This window comes from Fragaria vesca, linkage group LG1 (assembly GCF_000184155.1).
Source record: "Fragaria vesca subsp. vesca linkage group LG1, FraVesHawaii_1.0, whole genome shotgun sequence".
NCBI classification, from domain to species: Eukaryota; Viridiplantae; Streptophyta; class Magnoliopsida; order Rosales; family Rosaceae; genus Fragaria; species Fragaria vesca.
The window spans coordinates 8,542,793-8,567,685 of record NC_020491.1 but is presented as its reverse complement, the minus strand read 5'-3'; the positions used below and the strand labels follow the sequence as shown (position 1 = coordinate 8,567,685).

At 38.0% G+C, this 24,893-nt stretch overlaps 4 protein-coding genes across 5 annotated transcripts; 2 read left to right on the top strand and 2 right to left on the bottom strand.

The window, feature by feature from the left end:
• The first annotated feature begins 2,393 nt into the window (after nt 1-2,393).
• LOC101299121 (calcium-dependent protein kinase 28-like) lies at nt 2,394-6,686 on the top strand. The gene is made up of 12 exons (XM_004287762.1): nt 2,394-2,809; nt 3,439-3,569; nt 3,658-3,699; nt 3,843-3,954; nt 4,089-4,167; nt 4,301-4,470; nt 4,665-4,791; nt 5,040-5,155; nt 5,252-5,359; nt 5,457-5,519; nt 5,746-5,919; nt 6,045-6,686. The coding sequence occupies exons 1-12, from the start codon at nt 2,444-2,446 to the stop codon at nt 6,207-6,209; spliced, it is 1,653 nt and encodes a 550-aa protein (XP_004287810.1). The 5' UTR covers nt 2,394-2,443; the 3' UTR covers nt 6,210-6,686.
• A 231-nt stretch (nt 6,687-6,917) lies between these two features.
• Nucleotides 6,918-9,120, bottom strand: LOC101299898 (transcription factor bHLH121-like). The gene is made up of 5 exons (XM_004287765.1): nt 8,975-9,120; nt 8,686-8,807; nt 8,316-8,443; nt 7,754-8,227; nt 6,918-7,640 (listed from the first exon to the last, which is right to left on the bottom strand). The coding sequence occupies exons 1-5, from the start codon at nt 9,061-9,063 to the stop codon at nt 7,488-7,490; spliced, it is 966 nt and encodes a 321-aa protein (XP_004287813.1). The 5' UTR covers nt 9,064-9,120; the 3' UTR covers nt 6,918-7,487.
• Nucleotides 9,121-9,415: 295 nt separating this feature from the next.
• On the top strand, nt 9,416-13,391 carry LOC101299414 (DNA-(apurinic or apyrimidinic site) lyase 2-like). 2 transcript variants are annotated; one of them, XM_004287764.1, is made up of 9 exons: nt 9,416-9,644; nt 9,725-9,922; nt 10,040-10,125; nt 10,298-10,413; nt 10,518-10,598; nt 10,817-11,017; nt 11,367-11,521; nt 12,037-12,704; nt 12,938-13,391. In XM_004287764.1, exons 1-9 carry the CDS (start codon nt 9,425-9,427, stop codon nt 13,022-13,024), a joined length of 1,812 nt encoding a protein of 603 aa, XP_004287812.1. In that variant the 5' UTR covers nt 9,416-9,424; the 3' UTR covers nt 13,025-13,391. The 2 variants fall into 2 exon arrangements, with proteins under 2 accessions (XP_004287812.1, XP_004287811.1); XM_004287763.1 differs by having other exon boundaries at nt 12,037-13,157.
• Nucleotides 13,392-16,452: 3,061 nt separating this feature from the next.
• LOC101298826 (chaperone protein dnaJ 11, chloroplastic-like) lies at nt 16,453-17,246 on the bottom strand. The gene has a single exon (XM_004287761.1). It carries the CDS (start codon nt 17,205-17,207, stop codon nt 16,746-16,748), a length of 462 nt encoding a protein of 153 aa, XP_004287809.1. The 5' UTR covers nt 17,208-17,246; the 3' UTR covers nt 16,453-16,745.
• Nucleotides 17,247-24,893: the final 7,647 nt, after the last annotated feature.

The window sequence follows — 24,893 nt, the reverse complement described above, 5'->3', positions numbered from 1 at the left end:
TACAGCTTGAGTGGCATATAAACTATATAAAGCCATCAAACTTTCTACCTATTACAACAAATTTGTCAATAGCTCATTTTGAAATGCTTGCTCGATCAAGCCAATTTTCTTTCAACACATGCATAAAGAATATCCAAGCTATGAACTTAGTTATGCTCTGCATTCATTATGTACGTTTTTATGTTTGTTCACATGCACAAGTTTGTTTGTCAAAATGATGGGATGAGATTTTCCGATAGATCTTTGAATTCAGTATAAGCTTACTTTTTTTGAGAAGAAATTTCATTAATAATAAAAAAAATTACAGCATAATGGAATGATCGGTTATGGTGCTTACACCACAACACACCTTATTTGAATATGTATACCTAACTACAAGAAAAAACAAACGTGAATTATCATAATTAAGTTTAAAAGTACAATCACACATAAATTAAACAAAGAAATATACAAGTAGATTTTGCATACATAAACAAACTTATACGTTAGTTTTGTTTTAGGTTAAATTTTCTATTCACATCCACAATAGAGAGCATGAAATCTCTGTCCACCTCCCACATCGGGGGACTACTTCCACCATCAAATGGAAGAGCATATCAGAATATCAGAAAAGTAATGTTCTTCGTAAGTACATTATATTGTTCAAATAGTCCTTTCTTTTGAGGGGCGAGGATTATCGAGAGCAAGCAGTGTTGAATAGGTTTGTCATATATCTGCCAAATTGAAGATTATAATATCGAACTACTCCAAATAGTGTGTAGCGGACATACACACCATTCAAGCTGGTCCAGAAACATTATGGCAAGTTGGCAACAAATACTAGAATATAAGTTAATCCTCCACCAACGTACAAGCTAGCTAGTGTGGAATATTGGTGTATACCCATAAATTTTAATTATTAATAATAAATTTCTAACTAAAATGTTATAAACAGAAAGTTATTAAATTGGCTTGATAAAAAGCTGAGGCAGAATAATAAGAACCAGTGATATGTTCTACTAGTGCATAAAATCCATCTAGTTTTGAATCGCACTAGTCTACTTACTCAATGTATTAGACAAATCTAACTGTCTACTATCTCTTGAATTAGTAATTGCGCATATTGTACATGATCGAAATATCAACCAAGTGTATGCCATTCTACTTGAACTTTCTGTATGTCAGCCTTGGACTAGTTGGTTTCAGAACGCCCTCAGATACTTAGGAGTTAGCTCATGAATTCTTTATTGATATGAATCATTTCATATCGTTCTCATAATCACATTTTGTTAATGCACGAATGTGACTTGTCTAGCCAGGAATCAATATTGCCCACGCTGCTCATCTAACCCGTGATTCACAATATTCATACAAATAGGTTAACTTTGTATATGGTAAAATCGATGATTTAAAAAGTAACCACACAACAAGAAAGTCAACGGAGTAATCAACTACGATGAAAAATCAATAATTTTAATAAAATTTAGTAACCACACAATTAGAAAATCAATGGAGTAATCAACTGCGATGAAGAGTTTAAAATCTTGATTTATTTTTATTTTTATAAAGAGCTCAAAATCTTGATTTGTTGATACGTATAGTCCAACAAAATTGATGCCTATCAGGATATTAGTAATTCTATCCAAACTTTTTGGATTCTATATTTAGTTCACTCATTTATGTGTCCAACTATATCACACTTCATTACGAATGACTTTCCTTCACCTCTTCAACTTCTCTTCCTCATACTTTCTCTAACTTCAACCGTGTTACTCACATACCTCACCTACTACTGATTCATGAAAGCTTCAACTTCCAAATATAAAAAAGAAAATTTCAATATTTGCCAATCTTATCGGTGTTAATCTGTACTCAAAACATCAATTCTATTTTCATGATTTTAGAGCAATATATTCCTTTCACTATGTTAATTACGTGTACAAACAACAAAAACATACCCAAATCCACCAACGATTACTCAAAATTCCATATCTTTGCTATCTTTATCCCCATAAAACCCTATCATCATCAATCTCCTGACTGTTTTACGCGTATTCCTGGTGTTACTTCCAAAACCTAATTATCTGCCAAAAATCGAAAAATGATCTATCTGGCCCAAAAAACCCAACTGTTTCATCACATTCACACCCAAAAAAACAAAAGCAAAAAATAACTGAAAAAAAAAAGAGAGGGGGAGCTTCCTCCCGCGCCACCACTCTTCCCCTCTCTCTTTGTTTTCATTCTTTTTTTTTTTTTTTTTTTTCTTCTCCAATTTTCTGTTTTGTCAAAAGAAGTCTCTTTTGACCGGAGCAAACCCCCCCTCTCTTTCTTCTCCTCTTCCTCCTATCTGCTCCAATCTTTCCTCCATTTCTTCATATAAACCATATCCTAATGCTTCTCCATCACCAAAACCTCTGAAAAAGCCTCATCCTTTCTCGACCCTCTTGATCTTGTTGCCTCAATCATGGGCGGTTGCCTCACCACGGCCAAGGTCACCGGGTCAAACAGCAACACCAACAACAACCCTGCCACCACCGTCACCGCCGTCGTTAACCGGAAACAGACAACTAGACCGCAGCCGGCGCAGACCAATCATCACAGGCCCAATGAGGCGCAGAAGAAGCACAAGCATAAGAGCAAACAGAGCTCGAGGCAGAAGACGGGGGTGATCCCCTGCGGGAAGCGCACGGATTTCGGGTATGATAAGAATTTCGATCGGAGATACACGATCGGGAAGTTGTTGGGTCACGGTCAATTTGGGTATACTTATGTGGCCACGGATAGGTCCAATGGGGATCGAGTTGCGGTTAAGAGGATTGATAAGAATAAGGTAATAGTTGGATCAGATTTTATGGAAAATGGTTGATTTTTGTGATCTCAATAGCTACCTGTTGTTTCCATTGAAATTTATGTGGATGATTAGAGGTGTAGTGTTTTTATTTATTAACGTGAAAGAGGAAAGGTTTGATTGGGTGCTGGAGATTCCATTTCTGGGTTTGGCTGATTTTGTTAAATCTTGAAAAGACTGTTAATTTTATCAGAGCCCACTTTTTCAAAGAAGCCTTCTTTGCTTGTGTATCAAGTGAGGGATGCAGTGATAAGTTTCAGTTAGCGGTCGCTGTTTATAAGGTTTCTGAAAATGGGGTCCTATTCAGTACAATGGACGAGTTCATTCATGTATTTTAGCTCATTGCTTAAATAGTAACAGCTGCCAATTTACTCAAGTTTTCCGGGGGCATGTTTTTGTTTTATTTTTGTTGTTTTTTTATACTCTGTTACTCCATGGCATCTCAAGAAAAGTACGTCTTTCATTCCTATCTGCAAGTATTCATTTTTTGTTTATCAGTCAATTTTTAGTTGCTAAAGCACAACAATGTGTTCATTGTCAGCATATATTTTTGCTATTTCTCTCTGGAAGTTGTATCATTAATGCTGGAATGATCTTTGGTTTGTTCGCAGATGATTCTACCTATAGCCGTTGAGGATGTTAAGCGAGAGGTTGAGATATTACAAGCGCTTGCAGGCCATGAGAATGTGGTTCAGTTCTTTAATGCATGTGAAGATGATACATATGTATATATAGTTATGGAGTAAGTTTCCTTTCCATTGGGATTCTTGTTTGTAGTATAAAAGGTTGATCATCCTAATAATCTCTTGGGTGATATTCCATCTTTTCAGATTATGTGAGGGGGGCGAGTTGCTGGATCGGATTTTGGAGAAGTAAGATACCTCGAGTTCGGGATAAATATCTTAGTTCTCCACTTCATTTACTACTCTTTAATCTGAATTTCTGTTTGATGATGAAATAATCATTCTTTCACTCTCTGTAATATTGACATCTTATAATTCCTTTGATTAATCAGGAAAGACAGCCGTTACACTGAGAAAGATGCAGCAGTAGTTGTAAGGCAGATGCTCAAGGTGGCAGCTGAGTGTCATTTGCATGGTCTGGTGCACCGTGACATGAAACCTGAGGTATAAAAGACTTCACTCACATGATCCTACAATAGAGGATACAGAAAGTAGGGGCATCGATTTTGAGGGACTAGCCTGCGTCTCAAATCATTTGGTTTCACTGCTGTAACATTACATTTCTTCCTTGCTTGCAGAATTTTCTTTTTAAGTCGAAAGCATTGGACTCTCCCTTGAAGGCAACAGACTTTGGTTTATCAGACTTTATTAAACCAGGTAAATGTTTTGTTTTTTAGTTTTCTTTTGGGTGCCAGAAAGATTTCATCAGAAATATATGTTTCCTGTAGTTCTGTCATTGCTATCCATTTATATGAAACCTAATAAGCATATTCCCTTAAAATTAATGCAGGGAAGAAGTTTCAAGATATTGTTGGTAGTGCTTACTATGTTGCTCCAGAAGTGTTGAGACGGAAGTCAGGACCTGAGTCAGATGTTTGGAGTATTGGTGTCATTTCCTACATTTTGCTTTGTGGGCGACGTCCATTTTGGGATAAGACCGAAGATGGTATATTTAAGGAGGTACGTTTCTGTTTTTGCTATATTTCTCTACTAATGACTCCTTTTTCTATATTACATTTATGTTTTTGGCAAGATTAACATCTCACTTTATTATTTGTATGCATTGCCACCCCCACCCTACATATCCCCACCCCACACACACACACACATCTATTATTCGTTTAGTCTACTAATTCCGTATCCCCATACTCCAGGTCCTAAGGAACAAGCCGGATTTTCGTCGCAAACCATGGCCAACCATTAGTAACAGTGCTAAAGATTTTGTTAAGAAGTTATTGGTGAAGGACCCTCGGGCAAGGCTAACTGCTGCTCAGGCTTTGTGTATGTATCTTGATCTAATCTTAGTAGAAGAAATTCTCATTTTGTTGTACTGGAAAGGCTAATGCATTTATAGAGGTTTAAAATGATTTTTCAATGGCTTGTTGCTTGTCTTAACAGTAGAAAACTCCCTATTTCTTTTTTTGTTTCAAGACTATTTCTCAACGGATTAAAGTTTCTTATTTTGGATTGTCCGATAACAAAAACAAAAGATTCTTTTTTCGGGATTAACACATTTATAATTTTGCCAGCACACCCATGGGTTAGAGAAGGAGGAGATGCATCAGACATTCCTATTGATATATCCGTTTTAAATAACATGAGGCAGTTCGTGAGATACAGCCGTTTGAAACAATTCGCTCTGAGGGTAAGAATTTTTTCCCTTCTCTTTGGAGATTTCAGTACAAAATGAAAAAATTGTTTCTGTAATTGAACATTGTTTTTGTAAATTGTTGTCGTTTAGGCATTAGCAAGCACACTTAATGCGGAGGAGCTGGCTGATCTCAAAGATCAATTTGATGCAATTGATGTGGATAAGAATGGTTCTATTAGTCTTGAAGAAATGAGACAGGTAAACTTTTTCACTTCGAGCTCTGAGCTTTATGATATGTACTTCTTACGAAATATGTCCCAAGGTCTAATGTTCTGACATGGATGGCTTATTGCAGGCACTTGCTAAAGATATCCCTTGGAAATTGAAAGATTCACGTGTCGTTGAGATACTAGAAGCGGTAGGTCGCCCCTGCCATATTTTTTCCTCTTTCCCTTCACCATATGAGGGGGTAGAATCACACATTTCTTGTAGGATATCCTTTCCCTGATCAAGTTTTCTCCTTGCAAACTCTGTACTCTTACTGTACTTGAGGCATGATATGCATCTCACATCACGTTATATCAATTTTGATATTCCTTCCCTTGTACACCTTCTTCACGTGATTATTTATTTGCTTGATGCAGATTGACAGCAACACAGATGGGCTTGTGGATTTCACCGAGTTTGTCGCGGCAACTCTGCATGTGCACCAATTGGAGGAACATGACTCTGAGAAGTGGCAGCAGCTGTCGCGTGCAGCTTTTGAGAAATTCGACATAGATAGAGATGGGTATATAACTCCAGATGAACTTAGAATGGTAAGTGTTAGTTCTTTGCACACTCTCTATCTACCTTCCCTCTCCTAGAGAGTGAACACTGACTTGGACTTTTAGTATTTCTGTGGCTAACTTTGCTGATACTGTGATTACTCTTCTTTTTGTAGCACACGGGCCTAAAAGGTTCTATTGATCCACTTCTTGATGAGGCCGATATTGACAAAGACGGGAAGATTAGCCTATCCGAATTCCGCAGGCTCTTAAGAACTGCAAGCATGAGTTCACGAAAAGTGGCTGACCCATCTGGTCAACGGAATTCTAGGCAGGTGTAGATTGAAAGCAATTGTTTTGAAGATTGGATGTTAGAGTGCAGGGAAGATGTTCCGGTCTTCCGATCATAACCATCCTGAACCACTTTTGAACTCAAGAATCCAGCACTGAATCGCCAAAGCACTTTGTGATGTTAGAGTTGGTATGGATCTGATAAAAAGGTAGCTCCAGATATGGTGGTTCAAAGTGTACATTCTTCTGCAAGTGTTGTGGATTACGTGGTGGTGCATTACAAGTTATGATGTGACATAAATAAAGTTATATGAAAATATGGAAAGATTATAAATCATTTTTGTGGTGTGTTCGACAAAATCATTTCTTTCACAGCATCACAGATTCCCAGTTCTGGTTTGTCTCATAGAATCCACGTACTAGAGGCTTTATTCTCAACATGTAACTTTTGCTTCTGTGGAGAATCAGACAGTCATCTCTAACTGTAATATCTCGGTTTGATATAAATTTTGGACTGTTTGCAAGTGAAATTAGCTCTCAGGATCTGGAAAACAAAGGTTGAGCTGTAACGAGGGTTAATCCTGATTTGAGGGATCGAGTTTGGCAACCTGTATTAAATTGGAACAGCACCTTCGGCCAATCTATGATAGTATCCGTTCACTAACTAGCAGAACAAAAAAAAAAAAAAATTAACCGAATTGGCTCTACAACAAGAAAATAAGAAAAGTGGAATCAACAAAATTCATTGCCAGAATGAATGTGCAATTACAACTATACTAAATTATCATATGTAATTTAAGGGGTTAGGTACATAGTAGAAATAATTTACAAACACAAATCCCTACATTAGCAACAGGCAGCTTAAAGTCTACATGGGATCTAGGCGAACTAGAAGCACTGTTCAGACCATCCATGAAACCCTATATTGCAGGCCAGAATACAACTCAACACTTACGTGGTTGGGAAATTTGTTTTTACAAAAAGAAACAGGGCAAATGTGTTTCTACCAAAAGAAACACCTTCGTTTCAGTTGGAGTGGAAGCCAAATTTAAACTGGAATTCATGGAATACGGAACTGAGGCTTTACCATCAGAGTGTCACAGAAAATCGAGCTGCCTGTGATGTACTGATGTTAACAGTATGATCCAGTCAGTAGAACCAGTACACAGAACATGTTCATTTGTTAGTCTTACAGGAGCCATCCTGAACAGCTTGAGATGACGAATGCCTATTCAAAGAGTATACTCTGTAATACTCCTAAGTTTCCTCTGTGATTGCTTTCCCTTCCTAACCCCACAGGTCAGTATAATGGTCAAAACAGAACATCTTCATTTGTTAGTCTTGGGGATATCACCTACGCTGTTAGAGGAACTCTCCTGAACAACTTGAGATGAAGAATACCTACTCGAAGAGCTTCCATCTGTAATGTTCCTATCTTTCCTTTGTGATTGTTTGCCCTTCTTAGCCCCACAACATGACTCCTGCAACAACCAATTTAGTCATTCTTTTCCCATCTCTATGTATCAGATACGTATGGATATATGTGAATATTTCTGCAAGTGTTGCTTCTAAGAGTTATGAAGTTAAAACTAACCTGATGTGCTGAAGATCCAGGCATCTTAAGTACAAGTTCTGTTGCCACCTCATTGGAGTCATCACATCTTTCCGCATTGCCTCCCCTTTGATGATCTGATGACTTGCTTTTGGAATCTTGTTTACTTGAAACATGTGAAACAGATGCATATTGGGGTTGGGCCAATGGCTGCTCTACTGCAGGATTGATAGGAGTTGGATACGAGACAAAAGTTGGGCAAGGATTAGGAACAGTTGCTGGATTTTGAGTTTGATAGTAAGGGAAGGGCTGAAGCGATGGGTGCATGGGAATTGGACCAGGCGGAACAGCTACAGGCATTGGATATGAATAAGGTGGAGCCATCACGACAGAAGGATCCATAGCTCCCCATGGAAACATAACCCTCACTCTTTGCTGATATTGAGCATTGAGATTTTCAATATCAGATTTTAAAGATGCCTTCTCTTCTCTTAGCTCATTCTTCTCCAATGTCAGCTGCAAAACAAGAATTCTTAAGCATAAGCAAACATTTTTACAAGTGACCAATATGCGATCGATACATTTTAAACGAACATCACCTCACCTCACGAGATTCATCATTGAGTGTTGCACACTCAGACTTTAATTTGTTCACATCAGATGTTAAATCCTTCAACACTTGAATTGTGTCTGTAAGGATAGTGGCCTTGTCATTCTTTGGCCTATCTGGATCTGCATTTCCCATATAACAACAATTTCTACATGAGAATTAAGGCATCGCTTCTAACCGTCTAATATCCTCTTCTCATATGAGTTCCACAGGTCATATCTAATACCAGGCCCTAAAACATGACAGATTGTCTAGCACTGCTCGTATCATATAGATAATCAATATAAGAACTTTGCCATGTTCACAAAAACAATGCACAAAAGGAGCACTAGAGTATCAACTAAAATGAGCTACTAGACTTTACCTAATGTGTTTCCCAACTCCAGAAAATGCTCGTTCAGCTTATCCCTCCTCAATTTTTCGCGGTCAGCTTTCTGAACTTTCCTTGCAGAAACTGGGTCCTTGGTCTCCACATCAGCCCTTTTCCTGCGCCATTATCAAATCACAAAGAGCAAAACTTTATAAGCTCATCACCTCCAAATCAGTAAACCCTCTCTAATTATTTAACACAAGCTAAATCAGTAACTCGTATCAAAGAGAAGGATAAGTATAACAAACCTAGAATCACAATTAACTCAAAGAGTATAACAAACCTATCACAATTAACAGGAGGAAGAGGAAGATGCTGGGCTGAAGAAGGAGCTGAAACACCTGCGAAGTGATCGCCTTTCCATTGATCCATCCTCACATCAACCACAAGCCAAAGGCAATCAATTCGTACGGTTCGCTTTGCAAATTGGGAAAGACAATCAGAAACTCCAAATTGGACCCAGAAGCACAAGCATACCAACACAGCTTTACACAAAATGCAGAGACATGGATTCCACTGCGAATTTGGATTTGGAATTTTTGGATTTTAAAAAACGTGCTTTTGAGAAAGAAAGCACCATTGAAGAGCTTCTGACGTCACCCCCGCGACAGCCAATCATAAAGCTCCACGTTTCACCACTACGACGTCGTTTTACCCGGTAACTGGGTTGGTTTTTACCTCCAAATTTCTGCAATTGAGGGTTTCTGATGGACTGAACAAGAAGAAGACGACGATGAAGATAGTGACGTACAACGTCAACGGCCTGAGGCCGCGAATCGCACAGTTCGGCTCTCTTCTCAAATTGCTGAATTCCTTGGACGCTGACGTCATCTGCTTCCAGGAAACTAAGCTGCGACGGCAGGAATTGACCGCCGATTTGGTAATGGCGGAGGGCTACGAGTCGTTCTTCTCCTGCACCAGGACCTCCGAACGAGGCCGCGCTGGATATTCCGGTGAGTTTCGGTGTCAATTTCTCCTCGAATTTCAGGGCTTTCTCGTTTCTGTTTTTGAGTGATTGATTTCGAATGTGAAGGTGTGGCTACGTTTTGCCGAGTGAAGTCGGCGTTCAACAGTGATGAGGTGGCGCTGCCGGTGTCGGCGGAGGAAGGGTTCAGCGGTTTGCTCGGAGAGGTGGCGGCGGTGGCGGAAGGGCTTGAGGAGTTTTCGAATGAGGAGATGCTTCAGGTTGATGGAGAGGGACGGTGTGTTGTTACTGATCATCATCATTTTGGTATGATTTTCTGTTAGGTGTACATTTTTGCATAGCTTTGGAAATTTAAAGTTCGAGTCTTTAATGCGTTCATATCATGGAAATGTTGCTGAATTTTGTGGTGAATGTATTGGCTAGTTCTGTTCAATTTGTATGGACCAAGAGCTGGAGGTGACGATACGGAAAGGATTGAGTTTAAGCTCAAGTTTTATAAGATGTTACAGGTAATTGAATTGAGCCTCTCTTTTTTTCTTGCATTTGTGCAGTTATGGATTTCATCATATGATCAGTATGTATGCGATAAGAGAGCCTAGTTTAGAGTTTTCTTCGATTGAACTCAAGAATATCGTCTTTTTGGTGTGTGTTTTATACTGATATTGGTGATTTTTGTTGTAGAAAAGATGGGAGTCTCTCCTGCGTCAGGGGAGGAGGATAATTGTTGTTGGTGATCTGAACATTGCACCCACTTGTTTAGATCGTTGTGAAGCAGAACCAGAATTCGAGAACAATCAGTAAGAAGCTTCCTTTATCTCTATCTAGTGGTGATGTGGATATTCAAAATGTAGTGATTTATAAGTGAAGATCAGTACCTAATTTCTTGAAATCTACTTTGTAGATTCAGAAGATGGTTTAGATCCATGTTGGTGGAAAATAGAGGCTCTTTCTTTGATGTTTTCAGATCAAAACATCCTGATAGGTATTAAGCTCTTACTCTAGTGAAACTCTTGTTATTTTTTTCATTGAACTACCCATGTAGTCATATCCATGCATACTTCTGAACTTGGAATTTTAACAATCAAATTTAGCTGGTTTAGCATATTGAAGATGTTCGGTATAATTACATACACAGGTTATTATCAGTGTGAACCGTCCATAGTCACTTGACATGTCTGTCTGTTATGTGTTTGTCTGCAGAAGAGAAGCATACACATGCTGGTCACAAAGTAGTGGTGCTGAAGAATTTAATTATGGCTCCAGAATTGATCACATTCTTTGTGCTGGTTTATGTTTGCACCAAGAGCAGGACCTTCAAAACCATAACTTTGTAGCTTGCCACGTCAAGGAGTGTGACATATTGACACAGTATAAACGGTGGAAACCAGGAAATTCACTGAGGTATGAGATACATGTGAAGTGTTATCGATTATTGCATGTCATTTCAGGAGTTAAGTTTTGCTTTGTGTGTTTCCACCTCTGTGCATGCACATGCATCCTTTATTTCTGTTTCTGTTTCTTAAATTTTGCTTGCTTGAGTGTGTATGCTCATTTGGCTATCCAACTGTTTATCACTTCATTATATGATTTATATCTCAATACATGCATATACGTATGACGTAAAGCATGTGTTCGTGACTTTCTGTGGGTTACGATTTTACTTTAACCTCTAAATACATGCATGTACATATGAGGTAAAGCATGTGCGTCTGTGGTTTAGGGTTTTACTATAACCTCTTTCTACCCTCAGGTGGAAGGGAGGGCAGAGGACCATCAAACTTGAAGGCTCAGATCATGCACCTGTTTACACAAGTCTACTGGAAATGCCTAGTATCTGCCAACATAGTACCCCACGTTTATCTGCTAGATACATTCCAATGGTTCGTGGTCTCCAGCAAACCCTTGGTATGAAAGTATTCTCTCCTTTTGTTGAATACCATTGCTTTGTGATGATATGTCCTATCGAATAGTGTCTTTTGTGACTGTGATTTATGCAACAATGGACAAACCCTTTATGGGGCACTTTATAATCAAAGAAAGCAAAGTAGGGCTCTCTGTTTTATCTACTATAGAGACATACAGACTCCGTTTATATTAACAATGCTTTTCAATTCAATTGAGCATTTGTTGTACAGAACACCTTAACATCTCCTACATACAGTTTACTTCTAGTGGGATTACATTAGGAGTTCAATGTTCATTTGATAGATAAGCTCTATAAAGTTGAGTATTCTTTTGATAATAAAGGTTTAAATAATATAAGTTACAAGTGTCGGAAAAAAAAATGTGGATTGTTATGACTTCGCCCATAAAAATGCTATGTACTCTCTTGAATGATTTGTCAACTTAATTTTACTATTGACCCTGAAACTGCTTCTATATGCCTATTCCGAGCTGACTGAGCCCTTAGTCCTGTGCAGTTTCAATGTTAATGAAGAGGAAAGTTGCTGAACAAGTGGACGGACATCAAGAGAGTTGCAGTGAGACAGAGGCAAGCTCGCCTGACCAATGTGGTACACCCTGTTCTTCTTCAAGCCAAGAATTTGAAGTTCTCGGTTCAAGAACAATCGAGAGTTCCAGCAGTTTTGCTAATGAGGCTGCTTGTAACACCTTGGTTACCTCATGTAGTGAGCCTACCAAAACAATGCCAGGAAATGAAACCAAGAAAAAAGCAAAAGGCAGTCAACTGTCCCAACTCTCATTGAGATCATTTTTCCAGAAAAGCTCAATCCCTAGCAAGAGCAACAGTGCAAACAGTGGGATTGATGTTCCACCAACTCAGATAGATATTTTAGAATCTCATCATCTGCCAAATGAAACTTCCATTCCAGAGAATCAAAACGGTAATCTAGAGCAGTGTGAATTGCACTCTAGTGCATCAATTCGGGATGGGAATCAAGATGAACTCATTGCCAGTTCAAAGAAAGAGAAGAATAGTTTAGCTTTACTGGAGTGGCAAAGGTTACATCAAGTCATGCAGAATAGCATACCACTTTGCAAGGGTCATAAAGAACCTTGTGTTGCTCGGGTTGTGAAGAAACAAGGTCCTAATTTTGGTCGCAGATTTTATGTTTGCGCACGTGCTGAGGTACTTCTCATAAACTCAAATAATGGTGGCAATTTACAAATGTTTCCATTCTGTGAAGTATATGTACTCAAACTAAGTTGCTTGATTGAGTAAGTTTATAGATTATTAAAAGAAAGTCCTTGGAGTATTATGTAACACGTCCAATTGTCCACTCAACAGACAACAGTGATGCAAGTGCAGAAGGCAAGGGGGGATGAACTAACTAACTAGTTGCATATGTTTTGTTCTTGCAGGGACCTGCATCAAATCCTGAAGCCAATTGTAATTATTTCAAATGGGCCGCTTCAAAACCTCGAAACAACAAGCCGAACAAAGGATGATGGTGATTCAGTGATGCGAAGCAATGGCTAATTGAGGTCAAGCTACTATCTTCCTGTGTCGCCTACTCTTCCAGCTGCTGGATTGGTGCCCCCCTCTTGGTGTTCTAGAAACTTTGTACCAACTTGTTCTCAGGAAATGGAAGTATGGGGCACCGGTTTCTCTTCTCCACCATCATTCGTGACGAGAGAGACAGACGCATGACAGAGAAGAACCTCATGCATAAGCTCCTATTGTATAACGTTATTCATTTCTTCTGTCGAGGAAATCTACTCACCGCAGCTACGAGTTGCCCTCTCCATCACTGAAGCAACAAATTTCCACATTATTAGTAGTATATTTATTTCTTTTGCTCATACGTAACTTGAGCATGAATATCAGAACTGTGATGCAAGCAGCACAACCAATTATAAACCAGAAAGATCAAATGGCTTTAAACAAATCATGAACGAATAGTCACGACTGATATCTAAGCTCTATTATAAAAAATAAGAGATGGGTGACTAAACTTCATCCATTCAAAATGTCGGGGGTTAATTAACAAGGTTGATAATTAAGTGCAGTCATCGTTATCGAGCACAAATTTTGGTTAACTAAAACTTGTATAAGATAATGTCAAACACATCAGCAACACCATCAATAAGATAAACCTTTGGTTAAATTATAGATATGTTTCACATCATTATCACAGACTCTTGAGGAGGTTTTGTGTAGCACAACTCCAATAAGAACATGCGAAAGTTGAATCACAAAGTCATCTTATGCCACTTGAAATAACCTGTCCTTCTCAAAATGATGGTACTTGGGGTTTAGGCAATATACTCAATTTGTCTTCAGCTTTGCTTCCGAGAAGATGGATATGTTTGGATAATTGGATAGTGATAATCGAATAATCTTAAGTATCTGTCAATCATGCAGATCTAACCCTATTATTCATCATAAACTAGGATAGCAGTATGAACTCATTATTGGTTTGTTGTACCACAAGAGAATGAGAATAATTTGGAAGCGGAGATATTTATATTTATGTTTACAATAGGTCTTAATTATTGATGTAATAAATAGATTTTTGTTAATCTGTTATTAGCGTTCATCTAATTAGTTACCGACCAACTGATCAAGGAAATCATGGTTAATCATACTTGTATGTAAATTCAATGGTGGGGAGTATTATTTTAAAGTTAAGTTGTTTTGTTTTTAACTCATAGATTTAGATCTAACGGTAACTGATCATAGATCTTTTAATTTATAACTGATCAGGTGAACATGAGTGGTATTTACAAAAATGATAAGTAACCCACAATAACACTGGAGCTTTTTCAAAAGGAATGGAGAAGTTGAGCAAACAGAAGGCATTAGGAATAATCAAGGAGACAAAAAATTGGTTATTTTGCTCTACTCATAGATTAGTGGACTTTTTTATCAGCTGGCTCTTGCTTGCTCAAAAAGCTACCAACACTGCACATGCATCCTATATTATTTTATTTGTGACCTCAATGATTAATAGTTTCATGAATAATATCCAAAGTGAAGCTGAGAATGGGGGAATGCCTCAAACTTCTTCTATTCCCAAATTGAAATGGGAGGAGCTCCTCAGTTCTAATGTAGCTTTCCTGCCCATGAAAAGATCTAAACTAGCTAGTGGTTCCATATCACTTCTTGGGTCCCTTTCCAATATCATTGTATCTTGAATCAAAATGGATTTGGACTCTCTTTTTGTAAATTGCATTGATTCAATGTTGGTTTATATGGCCAAATCAAGGCATGATGAAATTGATTGGAAAATTAATCCTGTAACTAACAAAATTATGATTCTTAAGCTACACTCTTCTGTTTGTCTTCATCTTGGCCAAGAAATCATGGAATATAATGCTGTGAAGGTTACAGGCTAATTAAGTGAACATTAAAATGGACTTCAATATATGAATTATACATATTTGAGCCTTTCACCCATGCCATCTATTTGGTTAGTTTCATATTTCTAGGGTTACATAAGATATGATTATAAAACCATTGTATCCATTTTCCTGTTGTTGGAAATATTTTTCTTTTGGTTTGTCCATCTTATGATCTTATCCACTGTTTTCAGATAGAAGATTCTGTACACTGCTGGCAATGTCACAAAAATGGTGAGCATCACACATTGTTGGGATTAATAAAGAGGAGTATAATGGAGTGTATCGATCCACAACTCTTAGGTGGATAGTGCTTGTAAACTTCAACATTCAACCACCAGCAGTTTTGAATAAGATGACTTGAACAATGAACTTGTAACTCCAATGGGGTCTAGTGAGGTCGGAAGAACATTTTTTTCATACCATTTTCAGTACGAGCTAGGGAGGTGGTGGTGGTAATACATCGCACCATAAGTTTGATCCGGTAGTACTTCCTAATATGATCAATACCGCTCAGCTCAAATATTCTTATTCTCAATTGAATTTCAATACTATATTTACAGTTTACTCATAATATATAAGCTTCTTTCCATTTAGTTCATTTCTCCTAAAAACAAAATATAACAAAAAAATTGATAGTTATAACGCACAATTCTAGTATTGACCGTTACTAGATATCACAAGTCACCATCAATCTTTCGGTTTCTTTCCTCTTAGAAAAATAATAAGAGCATCTCCAACAGCTTCCCCATTTTCTTGAACTTTTCAATTTTAGGGAATATAGAGCTCTTTTTAGGTCCAACAGCTTCCTCATCCCATTCCCCAAAATGGGGATGAAGAAGAAAAAGAAGTCTTCATTCCCCAAATTTGCAGCAAAGCCTTCCTTCCCCAAAATTAAATTCTTCACGTACTCCAACAAATTTAAAACAACAATAAAATATTTGATTGGGTAGTTTATTGTTACAATGAAATATATAATGTTTTTTTGTTATAATTCATGATGATATATTATATTTTATTGTTGTATTAAATACCGAAATCTCCAAAATGGAGAAGCTGCTGGATTTTGATCATAATTTTTTTGGAGAATTTAACTTTTGCTTTCCCATTTTAGAGAAATTTTAGGGAAGCTGTTGGAGATGCTCTAACGGAAGAAAACCGATAACTATACATAGAGCGTAAAATTAGTATCCGTTATCATCCGATACCTGGCCTATTCGGTTATTGAATCAAAATCTCATCCACGCATATAGTAAACATCCGTTACGGTCCGGCACCTATTTGGATATTAAATCGAAGTCCGGCAGCCAAACATGGCTAGTAGTAGTTGTACTCTTTTAAACTCTAAAAAATTGGCTCGAAACAAATCTCATAAATTCAGTGAGAAATGAATCCGAGCAAACAAAAAAGAACACATGAAAACCTTGATACAATTCAGAAGCCCAGAAATTTAACATCAAAGATATATATTGAGCTCCATATATCACATCTATCTATTATATTATAATCATCAGAATATATCACAAGAAACCTGAATTTCCCAGGAAAAAATAGTGTTGCCTCCCTAACTAAATTACAGTAATACACAATTTCCTTCTCTCTCTCTCTCTCTCTTCTTTTTTTCTTTCTTTTTTTTTCTTTTTTTTTTGGAATATTGGCGCCACTCCTAGTGTATGATCACCACAAACATCTCCGGCAACACCGAGACCATCAAGATCAAAATATTCAACGGCTCTGATTGCAGTTCTTAGATATTTACAAAACTTTTGATTAGCAGTAGATACGAATATTCGCTACGTTACGTTACCGGCCAGGTGAGTCAACTCCGCTACCAGCACTGATCGGTCTCCCAATTCCGGCCGGTGAAGTACCTGGAGTAATCCGACGACAACGGCCTGATCCGCCGGAACGTCTTCTGGTCGTACTCGGCGCGCTTTTCGGGGTCGGACAGCGTGGAGTAGGCGTCGTGGATCTTCATGAACTCGTCGGCCGACGAGTCCTCCGCCGCCACGTCGGGGTGGCAGACTCTTGCCAGTCGCCGGTATGCAGTCTTGATCTCGTGACACGTGGAGGAGGCGGGGATGCCGAGGATGTCGTAGAGCGAGGTCGGATGATGAGGAGCAGAGACGAGATACGAGGCCGTGGCGGTCTGGTCGGAAGCGCAGGCGGCGGAGGAGAAGGCTCGAGGGGGGTGGAAGCGGACACGTGGCAGGGACTTGGGCGAGGGCGTGGCGGAGAAGAGGGGAGCGGTGAAGATTGTGGAGGTGGTGGAAGAAGAAGCAGAGAGCATGGTTTTTGGCTTTGTGTGAGAAGTTTGAGAGAGGAGAGCGAGAACGAGGGAGAGGTGTTCGGTTTTATAGGTTTAATTAAGGGAGTTCGGGTTTTCGGTTCGGGTCGGACTAGCTAGGGTCAAATAGCTGTGTTTGGGACTTTGGGTTAAGCTTAAGGAAATGCCTTATCCAATCTGGCCAAGGTGTAACATTGTGATGCTGACTTGTGAAACAAGCAAAGAATCCTATCTTTAAGCTATGTCTTTGGTGGCATTTAAGATCATGATGAACGGCAGTGGATATTGGTTGGCTTTGGTGTGTCATCATTTTGAGTTCTAAGTCCATCTTGTTTCAATTCTTTGATTACAACTCTATCTCGAAAGCTTTCTCTTAACAGGAAAATGTTCATAATTCATTTAATCAGAATTTGGTAGTATGTTATAGAACGATGGTAAGGTTACATGATTGATATCAACTCTATTCAGATTCAATACATGTACAATGTAACTTTTCAATAACTTAAGATATTTTTACGCGAACACCACGTGTTCAGGTACAAATAATAATTTCCCTTAAAGGAAAACCTCATCACTATTCATGTTTGCAAAACTTCCTACAGTACTATGAAACACTTTATAGCTTTTATTCTTCCATTTTCCATACAAAATTTTTTCTCTTCTTGAGATCTTCTTTGTCGGATGGCATTAGCAAAATCTCCAAATTGGCAACAAGCACCGTCTACACAATTGTCAATTGTGATCTAGTATCGAGACTATAGTGAGATCAACTTGGGAGAGCAATCAGCAATTGGGTAAATTTGATACTTTTTTCCAATAGCTAGCTGCCAATAACTAGAAAAAACAGTCACCACTCGATGCCACCATGTTCTTATTCCATTGTAAAAATAGTGGAAAACTAGAAGACGACAAGTCAGCAGATCAGACTCAAAAGAAAAAATTGCCGACTACGCCAATCACAAACAACACATCAATTATGGTGTCGCATTCGATAATTGAGCACCACTACAAATTTTACGGCCGTAAAATGAGATTAAAGCGGGATCTGGCATCCACTAATTAGCTAGCTAGTGGAAGACGAAGAAGAAGAAGTTTTTGTGTAGAACGAGTACCTTTTAACCTCAAAAGCCAATATTCCCACAATCTCGCAATGTTTTACTGCGTTTACTTTAAGAGAGAGGGGGGGGGCGTCAAAAGTTGCTCATACTAGTTATACCTTTAGAAATGAGCAAAGAAACTGGTGCTAAATTCCAATGTGATGTACTTGTTTTTATCTTGGTTGATGGTGATATGACGAAGAAGAAGATGTTCCTAGACTAGCTAGGGTTTAGAATTTTTGGATTCCCTTGGTAATGTAACTCTCGACAACTCCGTTATTGGTTTTACTTTAATATTGTCTGAGGATCAAATAAGGTGTCTTTCTGATGATAAATTATGTTCGGTGTTAATTTTAATACGGCTTTGTTAATTTTAATACGGCCTTTTATGTACGTGTTTACTCATTATAATGTACTCGTCAAACTCCAATAACAACGAGAATGATCCTTGTTTACCTTACATTTATGTCTAATTATGATATATGTGCAATGCCGGAGTTCGCCGTCTACGCACAGACAGTTCTTCTTCAAGAGATTTATATTTTTTTCATGTTTGACAAACCTTCGCTAAAGAGATTAGAAGCATAGATACTTGATGGACCAACAATGAGACTTTAGAAAATGATAACGGGCACTAGAAAGTAGAAACGTAGGATCACACATAATCTTCCCCTTACGATTAAGTGACTATAATCACTGTACGATGACCTATGAGACTAATTATGATTAGTTTAGCAGAATTCAATGTTTACTTAATTCGACAAATACAAAAAAAAAAGAGAGAGAATACGTTTAGATACGTCCTCACATACCTCATTCCTCAACTTTACCACTATTCTATTAGTTCTATGATTACGGAAAAACTGTAGACTTGTTCCTGCTATTCTGTTATTCACATCTGGAGATCTAGGGGTTGTCGTTCGTAACTGGTTAACTAGTTTTTTCCCGATCTTCTTCCTGTGGACTAATTAACCATATTTCTAAACCGGTCCTGAGGCGGATCAAGCTTCCAACTAGGCTAGGCTGTGTTCTAAACCCCTTTAAAAAACCAAGCACGTTTCTAATCAAGTAATTAAGCACGTCAAATACGTTGGGTTCTAGGTCTGCATGGCGTGCATATTACTCAGACCCTAACATAATTATATCTCAATCTTGTATCGATAGAGTTAAAGACCATAGACTTGATTAGCAGCTTTGCAAATTCTGATCTTGAAAGCTTTCTCAGTTTCACTATTTAGTCCAAGATGGATGCCGGCCTCCTCGATCAAGGGGTTTCTCATGAAGTATGACTTTGATGAATTGATTGTATTTCTGTATTCTACGTGTTTGAACTTACAAATATCCGCTTCCAAATAATTGTAATATATTAAGGTCTCTACTTAAGTACCCAAATTAGATAGTTTAAATATATTTAGTGATTACCTAAAATCATTTAAGTACTCTTATGATTGGTCCAATTATGTATATGTAGATTCCTTACACATCCCAGACCTACATAGAGCCAAAAACTGAAAATCATTACATAATGCAGGATGCAGATTCCATTCATTCATAGCTAAATCATATGAGATGTACAAGGGTTACAGTATATGAGGCCTGCATATATAAACTTCCATCAAAGGTTTATAAGAACCTATGACAATATATCAGTAACTCTACATATACTTTTTGTAACTCAAATACTGTCTTAGTTAATTGGTGTACAAAATTTAGTGAATGGAAAAAATGTTACCCCATAAGATAGAAGTTCAAGCTAGCTCTATATATAGCTTTTGCTTTCTATACAAATATTACCACAGACTGAGATACAAAATTGGGAAATCTTTACAATATATGGAGATGTTATAGATATGTAGGGGAGAAACTATTTAAAAGCATATCATCGATCCTATTTTTCTCATGTTTTCTAATGAAGTCGATCGTGTTTTTAGATATACATGCACACAGTAAACTAATTGATTAATTAGAGATTGATTTTGATTAAACTTCATATTACAAATACTATAAAAGATCGACCCAGATATTTGAAACATATTTATGATTCGAATTCATAGGTGCCCTAATTTGACTTCTTCGCCAAGCTAGCTAAGGTTACAGTCTTGGGAAACAAATTGACAGTGTCGGTGGACTGGAGACTAAGATTGAGATTAGTCTTGTGAAGTAGTTGTGATGGAGTCATTATCCATGGCCACCAGAGCTACAGAAGTTTTTTCTTACTTCTTCGATAATCGGTATTACTGGATGTGTTTGCCACAACGTTCCAGCTCTTCTGACGTAGACTGTGGAATATTTCAATGGACAATATTATCGAAATGGTTAACTTCAACAAGAATATTAGAACCCCCATGTTGAAAGTTTTGGGAACCATCAACTTTCCTCCTCGATCTGCATGTGTTTGAGACTTTGAGTGTATATATGAGTGGAATTATTGATCGATCACGTACTGTTGATTTTAGACAATATGTAGCCCTGCATTATTTACCAATTAAACCTTATTTTTCTCCTCGGCCTCTCACCGGTGGCGGCGGAATCGGAGGAGGAGACAACCTGGATTTCCCGCTTCGTGAAGGAGTCGATGGATTGGAAAAAGGGAGGGAACGAAATTGGATCAGTAAAAGCCCAAATTGTGTTAAGAAAGGATGTCTTCATACAGGCCCAAATCTCCGCCCTCCCCTTAGGTTTAGGGTTTTCATAAGAGGCCTTCCCCCTTATTTCTCTTATCGATTTTTTCTCAAAAATTTTGTATTGTACAATAATCCCATCATTCGTAGAGCATGATGATTCTCTGATTGACAAAATAGCAAGCTTCAAATTATTTGATGAACAATAGTTAGTTTATAGTCTTGAACTTTCATGTTTCTTTTTCATTTTATATGATATGGAGGAGGGTGGCTCTACATGGAGCCTAAGTTGTTCTGATGAGTTCTCACCGTGGAAGGAGATTGTACACATAAGATTTTTCCGATGCAAGCTAGCCAAATTTGGGGTGACTTGAGGTGTACTCAATCACTATATATAACTATGCATAATCTTTATAGGCTTGACAGCCACAGGAGCTCCACGAAATCTTAATTAGTTATACTGTCAATGTCAGTAAAACTAATGTCCAATTCTGAATAACCAAAAAGAACACTGATTTGGACTTACATTAATAGTACTTGATCACTATGATCGATTCTATGAATCTGAAATATATGGATAAAAATGACCCTAAGCTGGCAAGCAAATCAGGAATGAACTTAAAAAGTTGATGTGGGATCGACTTTGTTTTTCTGAGAATGAAATTGAACGGAATTGAAAAAAACAGCTCACTAGCTAAAAGCAAAAGAGGAAAAAGAACAAACTCAAACAAACATATAAGTTCAAATTCGTTCATACTTTGATGTTATGAGTTCTTACCAATTGCAATATTCACGTTTTAAGTCTCTTTAATTCTCTTTGTAAGTTTATGGAATGAAAGCGCCATCTGCTGATCTTGAAAGTTGATCTTGACAAGCTAGTTTGGAGATTTAGCCAACTTAGTAGGAAAGTTCGTATAGCAGATGATAACTCCAGCTAATACTTTTGAATAAGGTAGCTAGCTAGTTTCTTTGGCACCCATACATATCCAAAGACAATTTACCTAACCGATTCGACCAGACACACATTGAATGAGAGAGTACTTCTGAGTGAAGTATGAATCTCAATTGGCACTGATGCACGGATCATTTCATGTTTTGCTTGGCAATCAAAACCAATGCATGGTTAGGGCTTATGACCGGAAACCAATCTCTTGTAACATCAATCAAGATCGATCCTTCTTCCAGAATAGTTGCATCTGGGGGTTTTATGTGAGAATCTGTTGAACTGATGGAGCAGATCAGTCCGATGGGAGGTTTCGACTTTCGATACAAACAACATCCAGCAATAGAAGTGTCTAGTTATTACAAGAACTACTGTTAATTTATTAATTTATTTCTCTTTCAGCATACAGAAACATTATGTCATTATGTGTATCTTCTTGCATTATTGAATACATAAATGTAATCCACGAGCATGGATATGAAGCTGTTTTCAACAGATCGACAAAGGCAATTGTTGCCTGAAAAATGTGGCCTGCAATATGTCTTATTTGGTTAATAAAGGTAAGGTGAGAGTGAGACAGCGTCCCTTCCTCTGTCACTTTTCACGTTTGATCAAGTTCAAATTGATTTCCATCACTCATTTAAAAGCTAGCGAGGAATTATTGGAGTCACAGGAGATTGACGTCGACACTGTTTGCTTCTGTAATAACTAATAAGCCATCTCAAACAAAGAACGTAGAGATATGCGCCTCCGTCTATATATGATTCATGCTATGCTACAAAAATGTAACAGTTAAAACTAGCTACCAAAGGTGTGATGATGCAATGAAAGAGTATGAAGATTTTATCCTGCTTTCAGTTCGACAATTTGAGATCTTCTCACCTGAATAATTGGGTTAATGTTTCAGTTTTGTTCTGAAGATTAATAATTCATGGATATGAAGATTGAAGAGTTGAAGACAAGAAAATTATTTCTGTGGGATAACTGATAAGATATCAGATACAGAGATAGATCTTACTGTGAAGGAAGCATCTAGTGCAAGCTAAAACAGAAAAGAGAGATACAAAAAGCCAGGTAAGAACACATCTTGACAAGATTAAAATCTCAGAAGAATCTCCGATGGTCCAGAAATTGTATCATGCATGCAGTAGTACTGTTAATGGGCACATTGTTTTTTAAAACTCACTATTTTCCCAGTCTATTTTCAGGGGAGAATTTTAGTCTGAATCGAAGCCAGATAATTGCAATTCTGTTGTGTAAAAATGTGCGTGGCTAATGTTAAATAGGATTATATATTTCACATCCATCGCAGACTTTGTTTTAAAACTACATTATATCAGTGAATCACACACTTGATTAGGAGTCAGGAATCAACACTAGTTTTGCTAATACGGTTATGCGTTCTTACACTAATCACCTTTCTAATGCTAATTTTCGTTTCCACATCAGAATTTACGTCTTATATACAATTATATGATCACTTTTCTAATGTTAGGGTCATTCTATTGAGGCCGGGGATCCTTAAAATTGGAGTGTATAGAATTAAAGAATCCATTTTTACATATACTAGTATAGCTAGCTCGCAGCTGCGTCCAAACCGTAGTTAGCATGATCTGCAAACCACACGGGTTTCTCCCAGGAGGACCAAGCAATAAGGATGGATCACATTCAGGAGCCATGAAGTTAGGTATATCGGGCCAATTCTATAACCCTACGCCAGTTGAAAACTTGTATGGACATGCTTGTATTATGAGTAAAAACAAAGGTGGTCCTATATATATACGCACCCTCCGATCAGAAATACACGATTTCATGGAGCATGGTATTCTGTGCAACGACTGACTGTACGTAGCCATGCCAGATGATATCATATGCATGTAAGCATGTTGTAAATCGTTCTGATCGATTTGTTTCCGTTATATTGATCTGGCATGGTCGGGCTCGATCTCCCTTCTCCAGTACGTAGCATGAACTGGCCGGACCGAATGCGTTAGTTCAAAGTACAAACTACAGTAAGTGTGCAGCGGATGAATTAGGATCCTTCTGGTAGAAAACGATCGATATCTGTATCATGCAGCACCGGCAGGGTCGACTGCATTGATTTACTTGCTGACAATTCGTTCTGGTCATCGACGCAGTTTCATGGAAACTAGTCCTTGTCTTCAGCACCTGGCTTTGTCTGCACTACGTTGCATCCCTTCCGATAAAACAAACGCCGACACACACACACACACACACACACACATATAATAGAGAGAGAGAGAGAGAGAGAGAGAGAGAGAGAGAGAGAGAGAGAGAGAGAGAGTCTTACTAACTGTGATCAGTTAATATCTTTTTACAATTTGATCTGTGCCTGCAACTAAGATAATCGTAGTTATGTGATGTCCGACAGTCCGACATTAGATGATGGAGAGTTAGGAGAAGATTTTGCTCTCTTCCATAGCCAATAGTTCTTGCATTTGATTGATGGCCTTAGATTACGTAGATATGCAGACAAGGCTAGCTAGATTGTGTGATCGAGGCTCTTTGTTCTATTTTCTCTAACTGTGAGATCCACGATGCGATGTCATTTCTGCATTTTAACCGTTCAAAAATGGGAATCTGTACGTACGTAGGTATAGATAAATGTTCGTGTGCTGATGATGGATCTCCATCTCCATCGATGATGTTCTGTGTGCTAGCTTCTTAGATAATCGACAGAATCCTTTTGATTTGATACTCATTTCTTTTTCTTGTTTTACAGACAAGCTAGTATCCGATCGTCTTCGACATCCCCAACTCAACCCAACAATGAGGTTGCTTCCGGGAAACTCAATCGTACGTACCTCTCCACATAAGGATATGCCCTAAAAATCTGGGGACCCAGATCGACTTTGTACTAGCTAACAAAACGATGGATGTGATCTTTGAGGGCAAAATTAAAGAAACTGCAGCACAAATAATGTTATTTTGGTTCCTAGCTAGCTAGATACCTCTTGTTAGTTTTGCTGTGCTTTTGGAATTGCTTGGGCTGTGCTATTAGAAAAGC